We start from the raw sequence: 21,643 nt of genomic DNA on the forward strand, positions 1-21,643 counted from the left end.
CCACCAGATCAAAGGCAGTAGGGATGACCATGGATGTTCTCTTGATAAGTGTGTGAATTGGAACATATTCCTGTCCTGCTAAGCATTCAAAATGTAACAAGTACTTTTGGGTGTCAGGGAAATGTATGGAGTAAAAAGTACACTATTTCTTTACGAATATAGTGAAGAAAGGTAAATATTGTCAAAATTATGAATCGTAAAGTACCGCAAAAAATACTTGAAATTATTTTTTACTTAACTACTTTTACCACAGCAGACATGCCATTCTAAGGGCTAAATGCCATTCTAAGGGCTAAATGCCATTCTAAGGACTGTGTTATTCACTCCTTTATATCTGGAGGCTGAACACCAATGTAGGGAAAATTGTGTAGAGGTGTAATTAAAGCTGTGAATAGATCAGTTTGTGTCTGTGAATGCACACTGCAGATCTTTTTAATTGTTTGTGTGTCTGTGTGTGTTCTTGCAATTTTGGGGGGGTATTGGATGTTTTCTCCCATGTATTCCATGTCTGAGAAGAAGACAAAGTATTTCTACTCTGATTTTGTTATTTTGGCTTCTTCCCACCCAAACCCCTAGTAACGGCTCGGAGACCTCCGAGGACCTCTTCTGGAAGTTGGACGCCCTCCAGATGTTTGTCATGGACCTGCACTGGCCCGAGCCTGAGTTTGCTAAACATCTGGAGCAGAGGCTGAAGCTCATGGCCAGCAACATGATGGAGGCCTGTGTCAAAAGGTCAGATGGCAGGAGATGGTCACCACCTGGGATGGGTTGGGGTTCAGCGTTTACCCAACCTATTTTTTGACACGGCATTCCTGGTTTATAATTGAGATATTACTGAGGAGAATATTAGTCAGGGGCGGACTGGGACCAGAAATCCACCCTGGCATTTCTAACACACCGGCACATTTTTTCCCTGGAGGCCTCACACCGGTCAAGATAATTACCATTTTGCGCAGGGAAAAAAAACAAATTAGACAGGCCCACAGGTCAAAAAATGGAGCGAAATGCCAGATGGCCAGTCCGCCCCTGAAGTTAGTGATGGAGTTCTGAACAGTGTTTTCCATAGCCACCTAGGAATTAACCATATCATAAAACCTAAATTAAACTATATTTTTTACCCAAAGGACGAAAGCGGCTTTCGACTCCAAGATGCAGAAGGCCAGCAAGTCAACAGACTTCCGGGTGCCGTTGTCGGTATGCACCATGTTCAATGTGCTCATTGAAGCCAAGAAGCAGTGCTCCAAACTCTGTGTGCTGGACTCCGGTCTAGAGGTACGGCCGCATTCAACTGCTATTCTCTGTTCTTTGACCACACAAACTGACCACACATTTCCATCGATACATGCAAAACCACCACAAACCCTACTAACGTCAATCGTGGTTGTTTACATGTACATATTACCTCATATGTACAGATTACCTCAATTAGCCTGACTAACCCCCACACATTGACCATGTACCAGTACCACCTGTATATAGCCTCGCTACAGTTATTTTCACTGTCATTTTACTGTTTTTGATTTCTTTACTTATCCATTGTTTACCTAATACCAATTTTTTACTTAAAAATTGCACTGTTGTTAAGTGCGCATTTCACTGTAAGGTCTACTACACCTGTTGTATTCGGCGCACGTGACAAATAAACTTTGATTTGATTTGGGTATTCAACTATTGAGTGTAGCAAACAATGGGTATACTGGGTATACTGAATGGGGAGGGCCTCATTTGCTTTTTTAAACCCTACATGCCCTAATCAGCTATAAGTACACTGAACCTACCACAACAACAGAAGCAAATATTGTTCCCTACCTTGCCTGGGTTTCCCTAAAGAACTCAATAACATGTGTTTCCCTTTGTCTGTGGCATATTCAGTAATATTACCTTGACAGCTAAAACATTCATTGCGATGGGAGCATTCATATCTTGTCCAGATTAGTGGTAAAGTGCAGTGGCTGCTCTAAATCGATGTTTCTGAATGAGCGCTCAATCTCTCCATTACAGCATTTCACGGTGCTAAAGGCTAACCCTCCGCTACCCAGCGACCATTTACAGTGTCTCTACAGAGAGCTAAGCTCACTGTCCCTTTTAGCCTTCAGCTCCACAAGTCCCTGAGGATGTTTATTCATCGCCGAACAGACACACTCAGGTGTGTACACTCAGTGTGCTCTACAGATTCCAATTTGGATTGGAACTAATTGAGTTAGTGCATTAATTATCGACAGTTGATGTGGTTATGATGTGATAAGGTGTTGTTTCACCTGTGCAAAATACAGTTCAAGATCATTATCTATACAGCGTCTGAACCGTTGATGATTTAGCGTAGCGGATTAAAATGTTGTTATTTTTGATCTAGCTACATGTCAAAAAAATATATATTTATCCACTCACCTTGGATCATTTACATGAAATTCCTGTTTCTTAAAATGCAGATTACTTGTAAATTAATTTTTCTAAGGAATTCTAGCACATTCTTCAAAGTAGCCTCCCTTTGCCTTGATGACAGCTTTGTACACTCTTAGGATTCGCTCTACCAGCTTGATGAGGTAGTCACCTGGAATACATTTCAATTAACAGGTGTGCCTTGTTAAAAGTTAATCTGTGGAATTTATTTCCTTCTCAATGCATTTGAGCCAATAAGTTCAACCAATCAAATGTATTTATGAAGCCCTTTTTACTTCAGCCGATGTCACAAAGTACTATACAGAAGCCCAGCCTAAAACCCCAAACAGCAAGCAATGCAGATGTAGAAGCACGGTGGCTAGGAAAAACTCCCTAGAAAGGCAGGAACCTAGGAAGAAACCTAGAGAGGAACCAGGCTCTGAGGGGTGGCCAGTCCTCTTCTGGCTGTGCCGGGTGGAGATTATAAGAGAACATGGCCATTAAGACCAGATTGTTCTTCAAGATGTTCAAACGTTCATAGTTGACCGGCAGTGTCAAATAATAATCACAGTGTTTGTAGAGGGTGCAACAGGTCAGTACCTCAGGAATAAGTGTCAGTTGGCTTTTCATAGCCAAGCATTCAGAGTTAGAGACAGCAGGTGCGGTAGAGAGAGAGAGAGAGAGACGAAAAACAGCAGGTCCGGGACAAGGTAGCACGTCCAGTGAACAGGTCAGGGTTCCATAGCCGCAGGCAGAACAGTTGAAACTGGAGCAGCAGTACGACCAGGTGGACTGGGGACAACAAGGAGTCATCGGCCAGGTAGACCTGAGGCATGGTCCTACGGCTCAGGTCCTCCGACAGAAGAGAGAAAGAGAGAGAGAGAGTTAGAGGGAGCATACATAAATTCACACAGGACACTGGATAAGACAGGAGAAATACAGACTGATACTAGCCCCCCGACACATAAACTATTGCAGCATAAATACTGGAGGCTGAGAGAGGAAGGGTCAGGGAGACACTGTGGCCCCGTCCAACGATACCCCCGGACAGGGCCAACCAGGCAGGATATAACCCCACCCACTTTGCAAAGCACATCCCCCACACCACTAGAGGGATATCTCCAAACCACCAACTTACTACCCTGAGACAAGGCCGAGTATAGGCCATGAAGATCTTCCCCACGACACGAACCCGAGGGGGGCGCCAACCCAGACAGGAAGATCACTTAAGTGACTCAACCCACTCAAGTGATGCACTCCTCCTTGGGACGGCAATGAAAAGCAGGAGTAAGCCAGTGACTCAGGGTTAGAGGTAGAGAATCCCAGTGGAGAGAGGGGAACTGGCCAGGCAGAGACAGTAAGGGCAGTTCGTCGCTCCAGTGCCTTTCCATTCACCTTCACACCCCTGGGCCAGACTACTCAATCATAGGACCTACTGAAGAGATTAGTCTTCAATAAAGATTTAAAGGTCGAGACGGAGTCTGTGTCTCTCACATGGATAGGCAGACCATTCCATAAAAATGGAGCTCTATAGGAGAAAGCCCTGCCTCCAGCTGTTTGCTTAGAAATTCTAGGAACAATAAGGAGGCCTGCGTCTTGTGACCGTAACGTACGTGTAGGTGTTTACGGCAAGACCAAATTGGAGAGATAGGTAGGAACAAGCACATGTAATGCTTTGTAGGTTGGCAGTAAAACCTTGAAATCAGCCCTAGCCGTAACAGGAAGCCCGGTGGACTGAGAGGCTAGCACTGAAGTAATATGATCGAAGAATAATGCCGAGGTCCTACACAGTTTTATTTGAGGCAACTGTATAACCTTCAAGATGAATTGTCAGATCCAACAGAAGATCTCATTGTTTCTTGGGACCTAGAACTAGCGTCTCTGTTTTGTCCAAGTTTAAAAGTAAAACATTTGCCGCCATCAACTTCCTTATGTCTGAAACACAGGTTTTCCAGGGATGGCAATTTCGGGGCTTCACCATGTTTCATCGAAATGTACAGCTGCGTATCGTCCACATAGCGGGGAAAGTTAACATTATGTTTCCGAATGACATCACCAAGAGGTAAAATATATAGTGAAAACAATAGTGGTCCAAAAACGGAACCTTGAGAAATACCGAAATTTACAGTTGATTTGTCAGAGGACAAACCATCCACAGAGACAAACTGATATCTTTTCGACAGATAAGATCTAAACCAGGCCAGAAATTGTTTGTGTAGACCAATTTGGGTTTCCAATCTCTCCAAAAGATTGTGGTGATCGATGGTATAAAAAGCAAAACTAAGGTCTAAGAGCACGAGGACAGATGCAGAGCCTTGGTCTGACGCCATTAAAAGGTAATTACCACCTTCACAAGTACAGTCTCTGTGCTATGATGTTGCCTAAAACCAGACTGAAGAGTTTCGTATATATTGTTTGTCTTCAGGAAGGCAGTGAGTTGCTGCGCAACAGCTTTTTCAAAACATTTTGAGAGAAATGGGAGATTCGATACAGGCCGATAGTTTTGGCTTTGGCTTTTTCAAGAGAGACTATTACTGCCACTTTTAGTGAGTTTGGTACACATCCGGTGGAGACAGAGGCGTTTATTATGTTCAACATAGGAGGGCAGGAAGCAGCTCTTTCAGTAGTTTAGTTGGAATAGGGTCCAGAATGTAGCTTGAAGGGTTAGAGGCCTTGACTGTTTTCATCAATGTGTCAAGAGATATAATGTTAAAAAAACTTCAGTGTCTCCCTTGATCCTAGGTCCTGGCAGTGTTGTGCAGACTCAGGACAACTGAGCTTTTGAGAAATACGCAGATTTAAAGAGGAGTCCATAATTTGCTTTCTAATGATCATGATCTTTTCGTCAAAGAAGTTAATGAATTTATCACTGCTGTGAAAGCCATCCTCTCTTGGGGAATACTGCTTTTTAGTTGGCTTTGCAACAGTATCAAAAATAAATGTTGGATTGTTCTTATTCTCCTCAATTAATTTGGAAAAATAGGATAATCAAGCAGCAGTGAGGGCTCTTCAAAGCTGCACGGTACTGTCTTTCCAAGCTAATCGGAAGACTTCCAGTTTGGTGTAGCGCCATTTCCGTTCCAATCTTCTGGAAGCTTGCTTCTGGGCTTGGGTATTTTCTGTATACCAGGGAGCTAGTTTCTTATGAAAATGTTTTTTGTTTTAGGGGTGCGACTGCATCTAGAGTATTACACAAGGTAAAATTTAGTTCCTCAGTTAGATAGTTTTTGTTGCTCCTTGGTTGGGGTCTGAACAGATTATTTGTTGCGATTGCAAACGTAATAAAATGGTGGTCCGATAGTCCAGGATTATGAGGAAAAACATTAAGATCCACAATATTTATTCCACGGGACAAAACTATGTCCTGAGTATGACTGTGGCAGTGAGTAGGTCCGGAGACATGTTGGACAAAACCCACTGAGTTGATGATGGCTTTGAAAGCCTTTTGGAGTGGGTCTGTGGACTTTTCCATGTGAATATTAAAGTCACCAAAAATGTGATTTTATCTGCCATGACTACAAGGTCCGATAGGAATTCAGGAACTCAGTGAGTAACGCTGTATACGGCCCAGGAGGCCTGTAAACAGTAGCTATAAAAAATGATTGAGTAGGCTGCATAGATTTCATGACAAGTTCAAAAGATGAAAATGCAGTCATTTATTTTTGCAAATTGAAATTTGCTGTCGTAAATGTTAGCAACACCTCCACCTTTGTGGGATGTGCGGGGGATATTGTCACTCGTGTAACCAGGAGAAGAGGTCTCATTTAACACAGTAAATTAATCAGGCTTAAGCCATGTTTCAGTCAGGCCAATCACATTAACATTAAGATTAGTTCATTGACTATAACTGCCTTGGAAGTGAGGGATCTAACATTAAGTAGCCCTATTTTGAGATGTGAGATATCACAATCTCTTTTAATAATTACAGGAATAGAAGAGGTCTTTATTCTAGTGAGATTGCTAAGGCAAACACCGCCATGTTTCGTTTTGCCCAACCTAGATCGTGGCACAGACACTGTCTCAATGGGGATAGCTGAGCTGACTACACTGACTGTGCTAGTGGCAGACTCCACTAAGATGGCAGGCTGGCTAACATCCTGATGCCTGGCCTTCACCCTATCCCATTGTGGAGCTAGAGCCCGGTCTATGTTCATAGATAAGATGAGAGCACCCCTCCAGCTAGGATGGAGTCCGTCACTCCTCAGCAGAATAGGCTTGGTCCTGTTTGTGGGTGAGTCCCAGAAAGAGGGCCAATTATCTATAAATTCTATCTTTTGGGAGGGTCAGAAAACAGTTTTCAACCAGCGATTGAGTTGTGAGACTGCTGTAGAGCTCATCACTCCCCCTAACTGGGAGGGGGCATGAGACAAAAAAAGCATCAAGCGCTATGATGAAACTGGCTCTCATGAGGACCTCCACAGGAAAGATAGAACCAGAGTTACCTCTGCTACAGAGGATAAATTCATTAGAGTTAACTGCACCTCAGAATGCTGCCCAAATAAAGGCACAGAGTTCAAGTAACAGACACATCTCAACATCAACTGTTCAAAGGAGACTGTGTGAATCATTCATTCATGGTCAAATTGCTGTAAAGAAACCACTACTAAAGGACACCAATAAGAAGAAGAGACTTGCTTGGGCCTTGAAACAGAGCACTGAACATTAGACCTGTGGAAATCTGTCCTTTTGTCTGATGAGTCCAAATGTGAGGTTTTTGGTTCCAACAGCCATGTCTTTGTGAGACATAGAGTAGGAGAACGGATGATCTCCACATGTGTGGTTCCCACCGTGAAGCATGGAGGAGATTGTGTTGTGGTGCTTTGCAGGTGACACTCAATGATTTATTTAGAATTTAAGGCACACTTAACCAGCATGTCTACCACAGCATTCTGCAGCGATACGCATTCCCATCTGGTTTGCGCTTAGTGGGACTATCATTTGTTTTTTAACAGGACAATGACCCAAAACACACCTCCAGGCTGTGTAAGGGCTATTTGATCAAGAAGGAGAGTGATGGAGTGCTGCATCAGATGACCGGGCCTCCACAATCACCCGACCTCAAACCAATTAAATGGTTTGGGATGAGTTTGAAAGCAGAGTGAAGGAAAGGCAGCCAACAAGTGCTCAGCATATGTGGGAACTCCTTCAAGACTTTTTGATAAACATTCCTAGTGACTAACTCATGAAGCTGGTTGAGAGAATGCCAAGCGTGTTCAAAGCTGTCATCAAGGCAAATGGTGGCTACTTTGAATAATCAAAAATATAAAATATATAGTGAAAATAAAGAAAACCCTGGAATGAGTAGGCGTGTCCAAACTTTTGACTGGTACTGTATATATGCAGTGCATTCGGAAAGTATTCATACCCCTTGACTTTTTCCACGTTTTGCTACATAACAGCCTTGTTCTAAAAATATATATATTTTTAAACATTTTTTGCACATTTCTAAAAATGAAAATAAAATAAATATTAAATTTACATAAGTTTTCAGACCCATTACTCAATACTTTGTTGAAGCATATTTGGCAGCATTTACAGCCTTGGGTCTTCTTGGGTATGACGCTACAAGCTTGGCACACCTGTATTTGGGGAGTTTCACCAATTCTTCTCTGCAGATCCTCTCAAGCTCTGTCAGGTTGGATGGGGAGACTCGTTGCACAGCTATTTTCAGGGTTCTCCAGAGATGTTCGATTGGGTTCAAGTCCGGGCTCTGGCTGGACCACTCAAGGACATTCAGAGACTTGTCCCGAAGCCAACCCTGCTTTGTCTTGGCTGTCTGCTTAGGGTCGTTGACCTGTTGGAAGGTGAACCTTCGCTCCCGTCTGAGATCCTGAGCACTCTGGAGCAGTTTTTCATCAAGGATCTCTCTGTACATGTCTCTGTTCATCTTTCACTTGATCCTGACTAGTCTCCCAGTCCCTGCTGCTGAAAGAAATCCCAACAGTATGATGCTGCCACCACCATGATTCACCGTAGGGATGGTGCCAGGTTTCCTCCAGAGTGAAGTTTGGCATTCAGGCCAAAGAGTTCAATCTTGGTTTCATCATACCAGAGAATCTTGTTTTTTATGTTCTGAGAGTCCTTTAGGTGCCTTTTTGCAAATTCCAAGTGGAATGTAATGTGCCTTTTACTGACGAGTGACTTCCGTCTGGCCACTCTACCATAAAGGTCTGATTGGTGGAGTGCTGCAGAGATGGTTGTCCTTCTCAAGGGTTCTCCCATCTCCACACATGAGCTCTGGAGCTCTGTCAGAGTGACCATTGGGTTCTTGGTCACCTCCCTGACCAAGGCCTTTTTGCTCAGTAAGCCGGGCGGCCAGCTCTAGGAAGAGTCTTGGTGGTTCCAAACTTCTTCCATTTAAGAATGATGGAGGCCACTTTGTTCTTCGGGTCCTTTAATGCCGCAGAAATGTTTTGGTATCTATCCCCAGATCTGTGCCTCGACACAATCCTGTCTCGGAGTTCTACGGACAATTCCTTCGACCTCATGGCTTGGTTTTTGCTCTGGCATTAACTGTCAACTGTGGGACCTTACATAGACAGGTGTGTGCCTTTCCAAATCATGTCCAATCAACTGAATTTACCACAGGTGGACTCCAATGAAGTTGTACAAACATCTCATGGATGATTCATGGAAACAGAATGCACCTGAGCTCAATTTCGAGTCTCTTAGTAATGGGTCTGAATATTTATGTAAATAAAGTATTTTTTTATTATATATTCTAAAAACCTGTTTTCTCATTGTCATTAGGAGGCATTGTGTGTAGATTTATGTGGAAAAATGTAATTTAATCCATTTTAGAATAAGGCTGTTGTGTAACAAAATGTGGAAAAAATCAAGGGGTCTGAATATTTTCAGAATGCACTGTACCTACACGAACGCTACAGTCACAAGGCGCTGGCCTCCTTATTGTCTCTAGATTTATAAGCAAACAGCTGGAGGCAGGGCTTTTTCCTATTGAGCAACATTTTTATGAAGTGGTCTGCCTATCCATGCGAGAGATGCAGACTCGGTCTCAACTTTTAAGTCTTTGCTGAAGACTCATCTCTTCAGTAGGTCCTATGATTGAGTGTAGTCTGGCCCAGTGGTGCGGTGAACGGCACGGCAATTGAGAGACGAACCACCCTTGCTGTCTCTGCCTGGCCGGCTCCCCTCTCTCCACTGGAATTCTCTGCCTGACCGGCTCCCCTCTCTCCACTGGGATTCTCTGCCTCTGACCCTATTATGGGGGCTGAGTCACTCGCTTACTAGTGCTCTTCCATGTCGTCCCAAGGAGGGGTCCGTCACTTGAGTGGGTTGAGTCACAGACGTGACCTTCCTGTCTGGTTTTGCGCCCCCTTGGGCTTGTGCGGTGGAGGAGATCTTTCATAGGCTATATTCAGCCTTGTCTTAGAGTAGTAAGTTGGTGGTCTGTTGATATCCCTCTAGTGGTGTGGGGGCTTTGCTTTGGCAAGTGGGTGGGGTTATATCGTGCCTGGTTGGCCCTGTCCGAGGGTATCATCGGATGGGGCCACAGTGTCCAGTACCTATGCTGCAATAGTCTATGTGCCGGTGGGCTAGGGTCAGTCTGTTATATCTGGCGTAATTCTCCTGTCTCATCTGGTGTCCTGTGTGAATTTAAGTAGGCTCCCTCTAATTATCTCTCTTGCCCTCTCTCCCTCCCCTCCCGGAGGACCTGAGCCCTAAGATCATGCCTCAGGACTTCCTGGCCTGATGACTTCTGGCTGTCCCCAGTCCACCTGGTCGTGCTGCTGCTCCAGTTTCAACTGTTCTGCCTGTGGCTATGGAACCCTGACCTGTTCACCGAACGTGCTACCTTGTCCCGGACCTGCTGTTTTTCGTCTCTCTCTCTCTACCGCAACTGCTGTCTCTAACTCTGAATGCTTGGCTATGAAAAGCCAACTGACATTTATTCCTGAGGTACTGACCTGTTGCACCCTCTACAAACACTGTGATTATTATTTGACCCTGCTGGTCATCTATGAACGTTTGAACATCTTGAAGAACAATCTGGTCTTAATGGCCATGTTCTCTTATAATCTCCACCCGGCACAGCCAGAAGAGGACTGGCCACCCCTCAGAGCCTGGTTCCTCTCTAGGTTTTTTCCTAGGTTCCTGCCTTTCTATGGAGTTATTCCTAGCCACCGTGTTTCAAAAACAAACAAAAAAAATGTTGTTGATCCATCCTCTATTTTATCCGTTTTCTCCTATGACAGCCATTCAACTTGGATGCAGGGATCGCGATATAGTGGCTAAAGCCAAAGTTCCAAAAGCTGGGCCTAAAGTAGTGCGTAAGATTTTGTTGTGACTCTTACAGTGCCTTGCGAAAGTATTCGGCCCCCTTGAACTTTGCGACCTTTTGCCACGTTTGAGGCTTCAAACATAAAGATATAAAACTGTATTTTTTTGTGAAGAATCAACAACAAGTGGGACACAATCATGAAGTGGAACGACATTTATTGGATATTTCAAACTTTTTTAACAAATCAAAAACTGAAAAATTGGGCGTGCAAAATTATTCAGCCCCTTTACTTTCAGTGCAGCAATCTCTCTCTAGAAGTTCAGTGAGGATCTCTGAATGATCCAATGTTGACCTAAATGACTAATGATGATAAATACAATCCACCTGTGTGTAATCAAGTCTCCGTATAAATGCACCTGCACTGTGATAGTCTCAGAGGTCCGTTAAAAGCGCAGAGAGCATCATGAAGAACAAGGAACACACCAGGCAGGTCCGAGATACTGTTGTGAAGAAGTTTAAAGCCGGATTTGGATACAAAAAGATTTCCCAAGCGTTAAACATCCCAAGGAGCACTGTGCAAGCGATAATATTGAAATGGAAGGAGTATCAGACCACTGCAAATCTACCAAGACCTGGCCGTCCCTCTAAACTTTCAGCTCATACAAGGAGAAGACTGATCAGAGATGCAGCCAAGAGGCCCATGATCACTCTGGATGAACTGCAGAGATCTACAGCTGAGGTGGGAGACTCTGTCCATAGGACAACAATCAGTCGTATATTGCACAAATCTGGCCTTTATGGAAGAGTGGCAAGAAGAAAGCCATTTCTTAAAGATATCCATAAAAAGTGTCGTTTAAAGTTTGCCACAAGCCACCTGGGAGACACACCAAACATGTGGAAGAAGGTGCTCTGGTCAGATTAAACCAAAATCGAACTTTTTGGCAACAATGCAAAACGTTATGTTTGGCGTAAAAGCAACACAGCTCATCACCCTGAACACACCATCCCCACTGTCAAACATGGTGGTGGCAAAATCATGGTTTGGGCCTGCTTTTCTTCAGCAGGGACAGGGAAGATGGTTAAAATTGATGGGAAGATGGATGGAGCCAAATACAGGACCATTCTGGAAGAAAACCTGATGGAGTCTGCAAAAGACCTGAGACTGGGACGGAGATTTGTCTTCCAACAAGACAATGATCCAAAACATAAAGCAAAATCTACAATGGAATGGTTCAAAAATAAACATATCCAGGTGTTAGAATGGCCAAGTCAAAGTCCAGACCTGAATCCAATCGAGAATCTGTGGAAAGAACTGAAAACTGCTGTTCACAAATGCTCTCCATCCAACCTCACTGAGCTCGAGCTGTTTTGCAAGGAGGAATGGGAAAAAAATTCAGTCTCTCGATGTGCAAAACTGATAGAGACATACCCCAAGCGACTTACAGCTGTAATCGCAGCAAAAGGTGGCGCTACAAAGTATTAATTTAAGGGGGCTGAATAATTTTGCACGCCCAATTTTTCAGTTTTTAATTTGTTAAAAAAGTTTGAAATATCCAATAAATGTCATTCCACTTCATGATTGTGTCCCACTTGTTGTTGATTCTTCACAAAAAAATACAGTTTTATATCTTTATGTTTGAAGCCTGAAATGTGGCAAAAGGTCGCAAAGTTCAAAGGGGCCGAATACTTTCGCAAGGCACTGTATGTGGATGATTTTAAAAAATGTGTTATTAATATTTGTGAGCATTCAGACTATGCACTTGATGAATCTATGAAATTGCTTCTTCCAATTATTGATAAACATGCACCTGACTGGCTGATTAACTGCAAATTGAGAAATGATGTGACTAAACTCAACAAAAAGAAAACTGTATTATGAAGCCAAGATCAATAATTTAATTTTAAGGAATGAAGGGAAAACCAGCAAACCTGGTTTAAAAAAACAGAGATCAAGCAACACTCCTCACTGCACAATGCCTCTGTAGTGACACCCCGTCCCATGAATGGGACCGTTGTCATCATCTGACACTAATTAGCATAACGCAACGGACATAAATCTTCCTAGAAAATATTCCTATTCATGAAAATCACAAGTGAAATATATTGGAACACAGCTTAGCCTTTTGTTAATCACCCTGTCATCTCAGATTTTCAAAATATGCTTTACAGCCAACGCTAGACAAGCATTTGTGTACGTTTATCATAGCCTAGCATAGCATTATGCCTTGCTAGCAGCAGGCAACCTTGTCACGGAAATCAGAAAAGCAATCAAATTAAATCGTTTACCTTTAATGAACTTCGGATGTTTTCACTCACGAGACTCCCAGGTAGACAGCCAAAGTTCATTTTTTCCCAAAATATTGTTTTTGTAGGCGAAATAGCTCCGTTTGTTCTTCACGTTTGGCTGAGAAATCGCCCGGAAATTGCGGTCACCACAACGCCGAAAAATATTCCAAATTCGCTCCATAATATCGACAGAAACATGGCAAACGTTGTTTAGAATCCATCCTCAAGGTGTTTTTCTAATATCTATTCGATAATATATCCGTCGAGACAATTCGTTTTTCACTAGGACCGATTGGAGTAATGGCTACCTCTGTATTTTACGAGAATCTCTCTCGGAGCCACCATGTGACCACTTACGCAATGTGGCCGCCTACGGCTATTCTTCGACAGAAATGCGTAAAACTACGTCACAATGCTGTAGACACCTTGGGGAATACGTAGAAAGCATAAGCTCGTTGATGGTACATTCACAGCTGAATAGGGAGTCATTGGAACGCAGCGCTTTCAAAACCTGGGGCACTTCCGGATTGGATTTTTCTCAGGCTTTCGCCTGCAACATCAGTTCTGTTATACTCACAGACAATATATTTACAGTTTTGGAAACGTTAGAGTGTTTTCTATCCAAAGCTGTCAATTATATGCATATTCTAGCATATTTTCCTGACAAAATATCCCGTTTAAAACGGGAACGTTTTTTTCCCAAAAATGAAAATACTGCCCCCTAACACCAAAAGGTTTTTAATCGACCTAGATTCTTTGTGTGTATGTATTAATATGTAGGCTATCTGTGCAATTTCTAAATGTACAGTATCAATCAAAAGTTTGGACACACCTACTCATTCAATGGTTTTTCTTTATTTTGACTATTTTCTACAAAACTATGAAATAACACATATGGAATCATGTAGTATCCAAAAAAAGTGTTAAACAAATCAAAATATATTTTATATGACAGCTTTGCATACTCTTGGCATTCTCTCAACCGGCTTTGTGAGGAATTATCTTTCCAACAGTCTTGAAGGAGTTGCCACATATGCTGAGCACTTGTTGGTTGCTTTTCCTTCACTCTGCGGTCCAACTTATCCCAAACCATCTCAATTGGGTTGAAGTCGGGGGATTGTGGAGGCCAGGTCATCTGACGCAGCACTCCATCGCTCTCCTTCTTTGTCAAATAGCCCTTACATACCCTGGAGGTGTGTTGGGTCATTATCCTGTTGAAAAACAAATGATAGTCCCACTAAGCGCAAACCAGATGGGATGTCGTATTGCTGCAGAATGCTGTGGTAGCCATGCTGGTTAAGTGTGCCTTGAATTCTAAATAAATCTCTGAAAGAGTCACCAGCAAAGCACCCCCACACCATCACACCTACTCCTCCATGCTTTTCACGGTGGGAACCACACATGTGGAGATCATCCATTCACCTACTGTGCATCTCACAAAGACACAGTGGTTGGAACCAAAAATAAAACAAATTGGACTCATCAGACCAAAGGACAGATTTACACCAGGCTCATGTCCATTGCTCGTGTTTCTTGGCCCAAGCAAGTCTCTTCTACTTATTGGTGTCCTTTAGTCGTGTTTTTTTGCTGCAATTTGACCATGAAGGCCTGATTCACGCAGTCTCCTCTGAACAGTTGATGTTGAGATGTGTCTGTTAGTGGTGAGGCATGTATTTGGGCTGAAATTTCTGAGGCTGCTAACTCTAATGAACTTATTCTCTGCAGCAGAGGTAACTCTGGGTCCTCATGAGAGCCAATGTCATCATAGCGCTTGATGGTTTTTGCGACTGCAGTAGAAGAAATGTTCAAAGTTCTTGACATTGTCCGGATTGAATGACCTTCAAGTAATGATGGACTGTCATTTCTCTTTGCTTTCTTTAGCTGTTCTTGCCATAATATGGACTTGGTCTTTTACCAAATAGGGCTATCTTGGCTCAAGCGCTATAATAAGGAAAGAAAGTACACAAATAAACTTTTAAGATGGCACATCTGTTAATGGTTGAGATAATGCCAAGAGTGTGCAAAGCTGTCAACAAGGAAAAGGGTGGCTACTTTGAAGAATCTCAAATATATTTGTTTAACACTTTTTTGGTTACTACATGATTCCATATGTGTTATTTCATAGTTTTGATGTCTTCACTATTATTCTACAAAGTAGAAAATAGTTTTAAATTTAAAAAAATTGAATAAGTAGGTGTGTCAACTTTTGACTGGTACTGCATGTAGTTCTGTCCTTGAACTGTTCTTGTCTATTAATGTTCTGTAATATGTCTTGTTTCATGTTTGGTGTGGACTCGAGGAAGAGTAGCTGCTGCTTTCGTAACAGCTAATGGGGTTCCTAATAAACTTCCAGATACCAAACTCAGTATCTGTTGGCCTCATGGTGAAATCCCTTGCGGTTTCCTTCCTCTCCAGTAACTGAGTTAGGAAGGACGCCTGTATCTTTGTAGTGACTGGGTGTATTAATACACCATCCAAAGTGTAATTAAATACTTCACCTTGATGAGAGAGAGACACACACACAGCTGCATGTGAGCTCTCACATTTTTCAACATGTTTTTTTACAAAAGGATAGATTTAGAGTTAGATAAACTTTGATTTTTCGGCAGAGACATATGCAGGATGCTACCCTCCACAGCATAGCCTTCACTCCAGATCAAAACTTCAAACTTATTACCTCATTTTGGCCAAAATTACCTGGAGGGATTACTGCTACCAAGGATTCCTTTTTCCAATATATACGGAGGGTGCTCTAGCAAACAAACAGCAGAGACCTGAGGACACCATCCAACCTGGAACTGAGTGAGTAGTGTTTGGTCTGATGCTATTTTGAAATCCAAGAATAAAAATAAAGTACATTACAATGTAATATGTTCCTTTTATGGGGACTGCATGCTGAGTTAAGGCTGCCAGGCTTGCTAGGACAGACCAGATACAACTTCAATTAGCACTGAGGTGTGAAGTGAGAGGTGGGGAGGCCTTTGGGCCCAACATGTGGCAGGGGTCTATGGGCCCAACAAGTGGCAGGGGTCTTTGAAGCCCCCTTTGAAGCCCTGTTTTTATAAGAAATCTGCCTTCAGAAATCAAAGCTTCTCCCGAGTGGGTGTGACACCTACTCCCGTTGCCTGCTGCACAGGCTTCTTGGATTCCACTTGGCGATCTGTTCACCGTCTGCCCTGGCCCATCTCCCTCTGTCTGGTACAGGTACCCTCACCACACTGCCTCTTCTCTCCTGACCTTTCACTTGCCTCCAGCACACACGGACTGTTGAGGCGAGTGACTCTGAACTTACAATAGCCCAAAGTCGTTATATACAGTTGAAGTTGGAAGTTTACATACACTTAGATTGGAGTCATTAAAACTCGTTTTTCAACCACTCTACAAATTTCTTGTTAACAAACTATAGTTTTGGCAAGTCGGTTAAGACATCTACTTTGTGCATGACACAAGTAACTTTTCCAACAATTGTTTACAGACAGATTATTTCACTTATAAATCACTGTATCACAATTCCAGTGGGTCAGAAGTTAACATACACTAAGTTGACTGTGCCCTTAAACAGCTTGGAAAATTCCAGAAAATGATGTCATGCTTTAGAAGCTTCTGATAGGCTAATTGACATCATTTGAGTCAATTGGAGGTGCACCTGTGGATGTAGTTCAAGGCCTACTTTCAAACTCAGTGCCTCTTTGCTTGACATCATGGGAAAAATCAAAAGAAATCAGCCAAGACCTCAGAAAAAATATTGTAGACCTCCCCAAGTCTGGTGCATCCTTGGGAGCAATTTCCAAATGCCTGAAGGTAGCACACTCATCTGTACAAACAATAGTACGCAAGTATAAACACCATGGGACCACGCAGCCGTCATACCGCTCAGGAAGAAGATGTGTTTTGTCTCCTAGAAATGAACGCACTTTCATGAAAAAATTGCAAATGAATCCCAGAGCAACAGCAAAGGACCTTGTGAAGATGCTGGGGGACACAGGTACAAAAGTATCTATATCCACTGTAAAACAAGTCCTATATCAACATAACCTGAAGGGCCGCTCAGCAAGGAAGAAGCCACTGCTCCAAAACCGCCATTAAAAAGCCAGACTACAGTTTGCAACTGCACATGGGGACAAAGATCGTACTTTTTGTCCTCTGGTCTGATGAAACAAGATCAGAACTGTTTGGCCATAATGACCATCATTATGTTTGGAGGGAAAAAAGGAAGCTTGCAAGCTGAAGAACACCATCCAAATTGTGAAGCACGGGGGTGGCAGCATTATGTTGTTGGGCTGCTTTGCGGCAGGAGGGACTGGTGCACTTCACAAAATAGATGGCATCATGAGGCGGGAAAATTATGTGGATATATCGAAGCAAAATCTCAAGACATCAGTCAGGAAGTTAAAGCTTGGTCGCAAATTGGTCTTCCAAATGGACAATGACCCCGAGCATGCTTCCAAAGTTGTGGCAAAATGGCTTCAGGACAACAAAGTCAAGGTATTGAAGTGGCCATCACAAAGCCCTACCTCGATCCTATAGAAAATTTGTGGGCAGAACTGAAAAAGTGTGTGCGAGCAAGGAGGCCTCCAAACCTGACTCAGTTACACCAGCTCTGTCAGGAGGAATGGGCCAAAATTCACCCAACTTATTGTGGGAAGCTTGTGGAAGGCTACCCGAAACGTTTGACCCAAGTTAAACAATTTACAGGCAATGCTACCAAATACTAATTGAGTGTATGTAAACTTCTGACCCACTGGGAATGTGATGTAAGAAATAAAAGCTGAAATAAATCATTTTCTCTACTATTCTGACATTTCACATTCTTAAAATAAAGTGGTGATCCTAACTGACCTAAGACAGGGAATGGATTTTACTAGGATTAAATGTCAGGGATTGTGAAAAACTGAGTTTAAATGTATTTGGGTAAGGTGTATGTAAACTTCCGACTTGAACTGTGTTTATTCATGAAAGTTACTCTAGAGTCAATGTTTTCATCAACAACAACAAAAATCTGCGAAAACTAAATGCTTTAGGCTTAGTGAATGGAAATGAATGGAAATCTAATTAGCATAATAAGAAAATCCCAAGCTATCCCAAGCCAAGCTATAGCAATGTTTATCAGACCATGAGACGTCCCAAAAATCGTTCTTCTTACAAAAACGTCTGTAGCGTCCAAACAGTTTGGGCTACACACTAATATGACCCTCTATGGAAAGGTGAGACTCTCAAGAACATGTACATGTCGGACTTGTCTGAAGACCAGGACCCGGGACCCGTTTTAATAAATTATGGAAGTACAGTATATATAGTAGTTTTGTGCAAAAAAAAAGGGGTTAAATATGGGTAAAGAATCAATTAATTAAAATTCCTGAAAAAAATCTCATAAAATCTTACATCTCTCAGAATTAGGACAAACACTTTCAAACAAACTTCCTTTTGATTTATTTTTATCTGTTTTTCCATGTATGAATCTGTTATTCAATGTGTTTCAATGGGCTAAAAGCAGTAAGGCCAAATTCAATGTTTCATCAAATAATATTTTTGATATGTTTTTAGAACTAAAGCGATCCTAAAATCCATAATCAAATAGCTAAATTATGTAGCTTTGTAGAACCCCCCCCCCCCCCCCCCCCCCACACACACACACACACACATGTAAGTTCCCTCTGATCCTTGTAAATGCATTAAGCAATTTGTGTAACTTCTGACTTGTCTCAAAGGGACCTCAATGTGAACTACATCCTAACATTCTGTCGCACATTCACCAGAGAATGTCTTTGGGTATAGCAGTCTGTGCCAGAGTGCTCGCTTTCGATCGACACAAAAGAGATCCTGGCATTTCAGATGCTTGTGCATTGAATGGTGTCTGCCATTGCCTGCTTCATCATACTTCCTATTCAAACCACTGAATGGAGGAGTCGTCATAAACTTTTACGAGACCAAAAATGTCCTCCTTTGTGATTTTCCACTTAATCATTCCCCAGCGTATGATTGAATATCTTCATCAAAAGCATCTCTGCGAATTAGGACTGTGTTGCTGTATACCAATTTATCCCCAGGATTGTTATGTCTAAGGAATAATCAGTTGTTGACTATGTTGTTGTTGCTGTTGTTATTGTCATTGGAATGAGGCACTTGCATTTGAAAATGTCAGTCGGGCCTTGGAAGAAAAAAAACTGGCGGAAGTGACTCTTAGTGGTTTGCTACCAGTTAAATGTTTTTAAAATACATTATTGTTCTTTTGGGTGTGATGCACACATGGCAAAAACCTCACAATTTAATATTCTCTAATGTGAAGAAGGACCTCACAATTAGGCCCCCTCTGTAAAACAGAAAGAAAACACAGCAATGTTAATTGAGGTAAAAAAAATAAGTCCTTAAGATTCGCTTGAAATTCAGTTTATGAAAGAAGCTGCCATTTCGTGGGATGGAGAAAAAGGTGAAAAGAAAATTAGGGCTGCCGATAGTGACCTCCATGCACCCTCAATTTGTCACTGATCTGCGGGCTTTGTTGATTGAAATTTTTAATTTGGGTGTTCTTTAGACGCACCGTGAAAGGGCATTGTCGCTAAGAGATGAACTCTCTGGCTGCTGTGCGAGCGTCGAAGGCAGCCAGCCATTCAACGCTGCAAATGGAGGTTCTCCCTCCCTCTTCTCTCCACCGTCTCCCTCCATCTCTCTCTTTCTTACTCTTTTCTATCAATACCTCTTTCTGGCTGCGCCATTGGTTTTTTGGGGAGGGGAAAAAAGCCATGAATATGGGGGTTATGAGACATGAAATGGCGGATTAATTGAATCTAGTGAGAGTCTTTGGTCCCCGCAGCTGGACCGGTGCTTTAGAGAAACACAAGGCTGCTCTAATTGTGGGGAAGCACAAAAAGTATCCTTCGAATTCCTTTGCCTTCCAACGAGAGCGGGAATGCCATTCAGCCACATAATGGCCCTATTAGCTGCTTAACTCAGCGGCACTACATGGGAAGATTTTCTCTGCTGAATGTTTGGGGTGGGGAGGCGTGGTAGAGAGAAGGGGAGAGAGTGTGGTCGTCCATGCGTGCCTTGTGTGTTTGTGCGTGCGTGACAGGATGAAGGAATCATTTTCACCTTATCTCCCTCATAGATTTTTAAAATGCTTGTTTGTTTGTTTCCTTACCATCTTCCCAGCAACAGTACCATTCGAAAATCGACGACCTGATCGATGACACGTTTAAAGACATGATTTCCTCCCTGGTCTCAAAGGTACAGTATGTTACTGCACATCCTCCACAGGCTCAATGACAACATCCTCCCTATAGATGCAGTATATGTCAGCCCACCTCAAATCAAATGTCCGTTTTGCTAAGAATCACATTATCATTCCTTCTCCATTCTACAGCAACTTGATCCTAACCTTACCCGGTTTTATTACACCTGCTTTTTATTTTCATATTCTATGCAAAATATGATAGAATATGTTCTAATTAAACGATGACAGGAACACATAGATCATTTGAACAGGAGAAAGTCATTCAGGCTGTGCACTCATGCCCCATATTCCTTTACAAATGGCAAACTAACATGTCTGATTGTCTTCTCCCCTGGAGTTTGCTGAACCTCTAGACGCCGTTCTCTCCAAGCTCTCCAGATATGACGAAGGGACGTTATTTTCTTCGATCTTCTCTTTCACGGTAAGTAGCAGCGCTTTCAGTGCATTCAGTGCGAACAAAAGCGACGCTTTATTTGTTACAACCAAATCTGCTCAGTTGAACATTTTTGTGTCTTTCCTTTGCCTCGAAGGTGAAAGCGGCTGCCAAGTATGTGGATGTGCCAGTGAGTATTATTTCTCCTTCATTTCTAAAGATGTCTTACTTTCTCATATGAACCTGTTTGCACAATTTATTTCTGTCTAAAAGAAACATCGCTCGTAACGAAAGCTGACATTGAGTCATATTGTTCAAGATTTGTCATCATTTTAACGTTTCACCTCGTACCACCGTTGTGTGTCAGAGCGTTCAAGGTTGAGGCGGCGTGCGGGGCTAATTATTGCCACAGTTGTCTAATGAAAACTTTTTGGAGCGATTCTCCAAGGTGTCGGTCATGGACGTTCACCACTTGCCACAGCAACACTAATGAGTGACAGCGCCATGGCAGGGAGCAGGAGCTCTATATCAGCAGACAGAAAAATGACAAACAGCGATGAGGAAGGCCTCCAATTACCAAAAGAGAGACGCAACAACACATACTGAAGGACATGCACATTACGCCTACTCTCCAGTGGTCAGGGATTGTAAAGCTAAAGTAGAATGTTGAGGTAGGTTGTTCAAATTTGGGCCAGGGTGTCATTACTTGGTCAGTTTAGACACGTAGCCCTTTCCTGCAGTCAAATGACCTAGTGGCCTCATGGGTGGAATGCGGGGGAGGCTGGTGGGAGGAGCTATAGGAGGACATGCTCATTGTAATGGATGGAATAGAATAAATGGAACAGAGCCAAACATGTAGTTTCCATATGTTTGCTGTGTTTGATACCGTTGCATTAATTCCATTCCAGCCATTACAATGAGCCCGTCCTGCTATGGCTTAAAAAAAAAGATAACAGAAGACTGAAATATAACCAAATCGTTTGACATAGAAACACCGGATTTCCGTCAAGAGTTTTTAAATAATGTTTATTAATTACAAAATTATGAAAAATATTAATAACATTCCACCAGCGGCAGCTGGTGTTAACCATGTGTGTGAGGTGTATACTTTTGTTTCAAAGTAGATTTATTT

The 21,643-nt window shown here is 42.5% G+C and overlaps 1 protein-coding gene across 1 annotated transcript in view; it reads left to right on the plus strand.

Annotated features, from left to right (window-relative positions):
• The window catches only part of LOC139369640 (calcium-dependent secretion activator 2-like), a 237,517-nt gene that overhangs the window by 197,293 nt on the left and 18,581 nt on the right, over window positions 1-21,643 (plus strand). Inside the window, exons 20-24 of the mRNA XM_071108908.1 lie at window positions 577-732; window positions 1,125-1,272; window positions 20,057-20,131; window positions 20,476-20,559; window positions 20,669-20,701. Coding sequence (XP_070965009.1) covers window positions 577-732; window positions 1,125-1,272; window positions 20,057-20,131; window positions 20,476-20,559; window positions 20,669-20,701 — 496 coding nt within the window. The remainder of the gene's footprint in view (window positions 1-576; window positions 733-1,124; window positions 1,273-20,056; window positions 20,132-20,475; window positions 20,560-20,668; window positions 20,702-21,643) is intronic.

This window comes from Oncorhynchus clarkii, chromosome 2, assembly GCF_045791955.1.
Source record: "Oncorhynchus clarkii lewisi isolate Uvic-CL-2024 chromosome 2, UVic_Ocla_1.0, whole genome shotgun sequence".
NCBI lineage: Eukaryota > Metazoa > Chordata > Actinopteri > Salmoniformes > Salmonidae > Oncorhynchus > Oncorhynchus clarkii.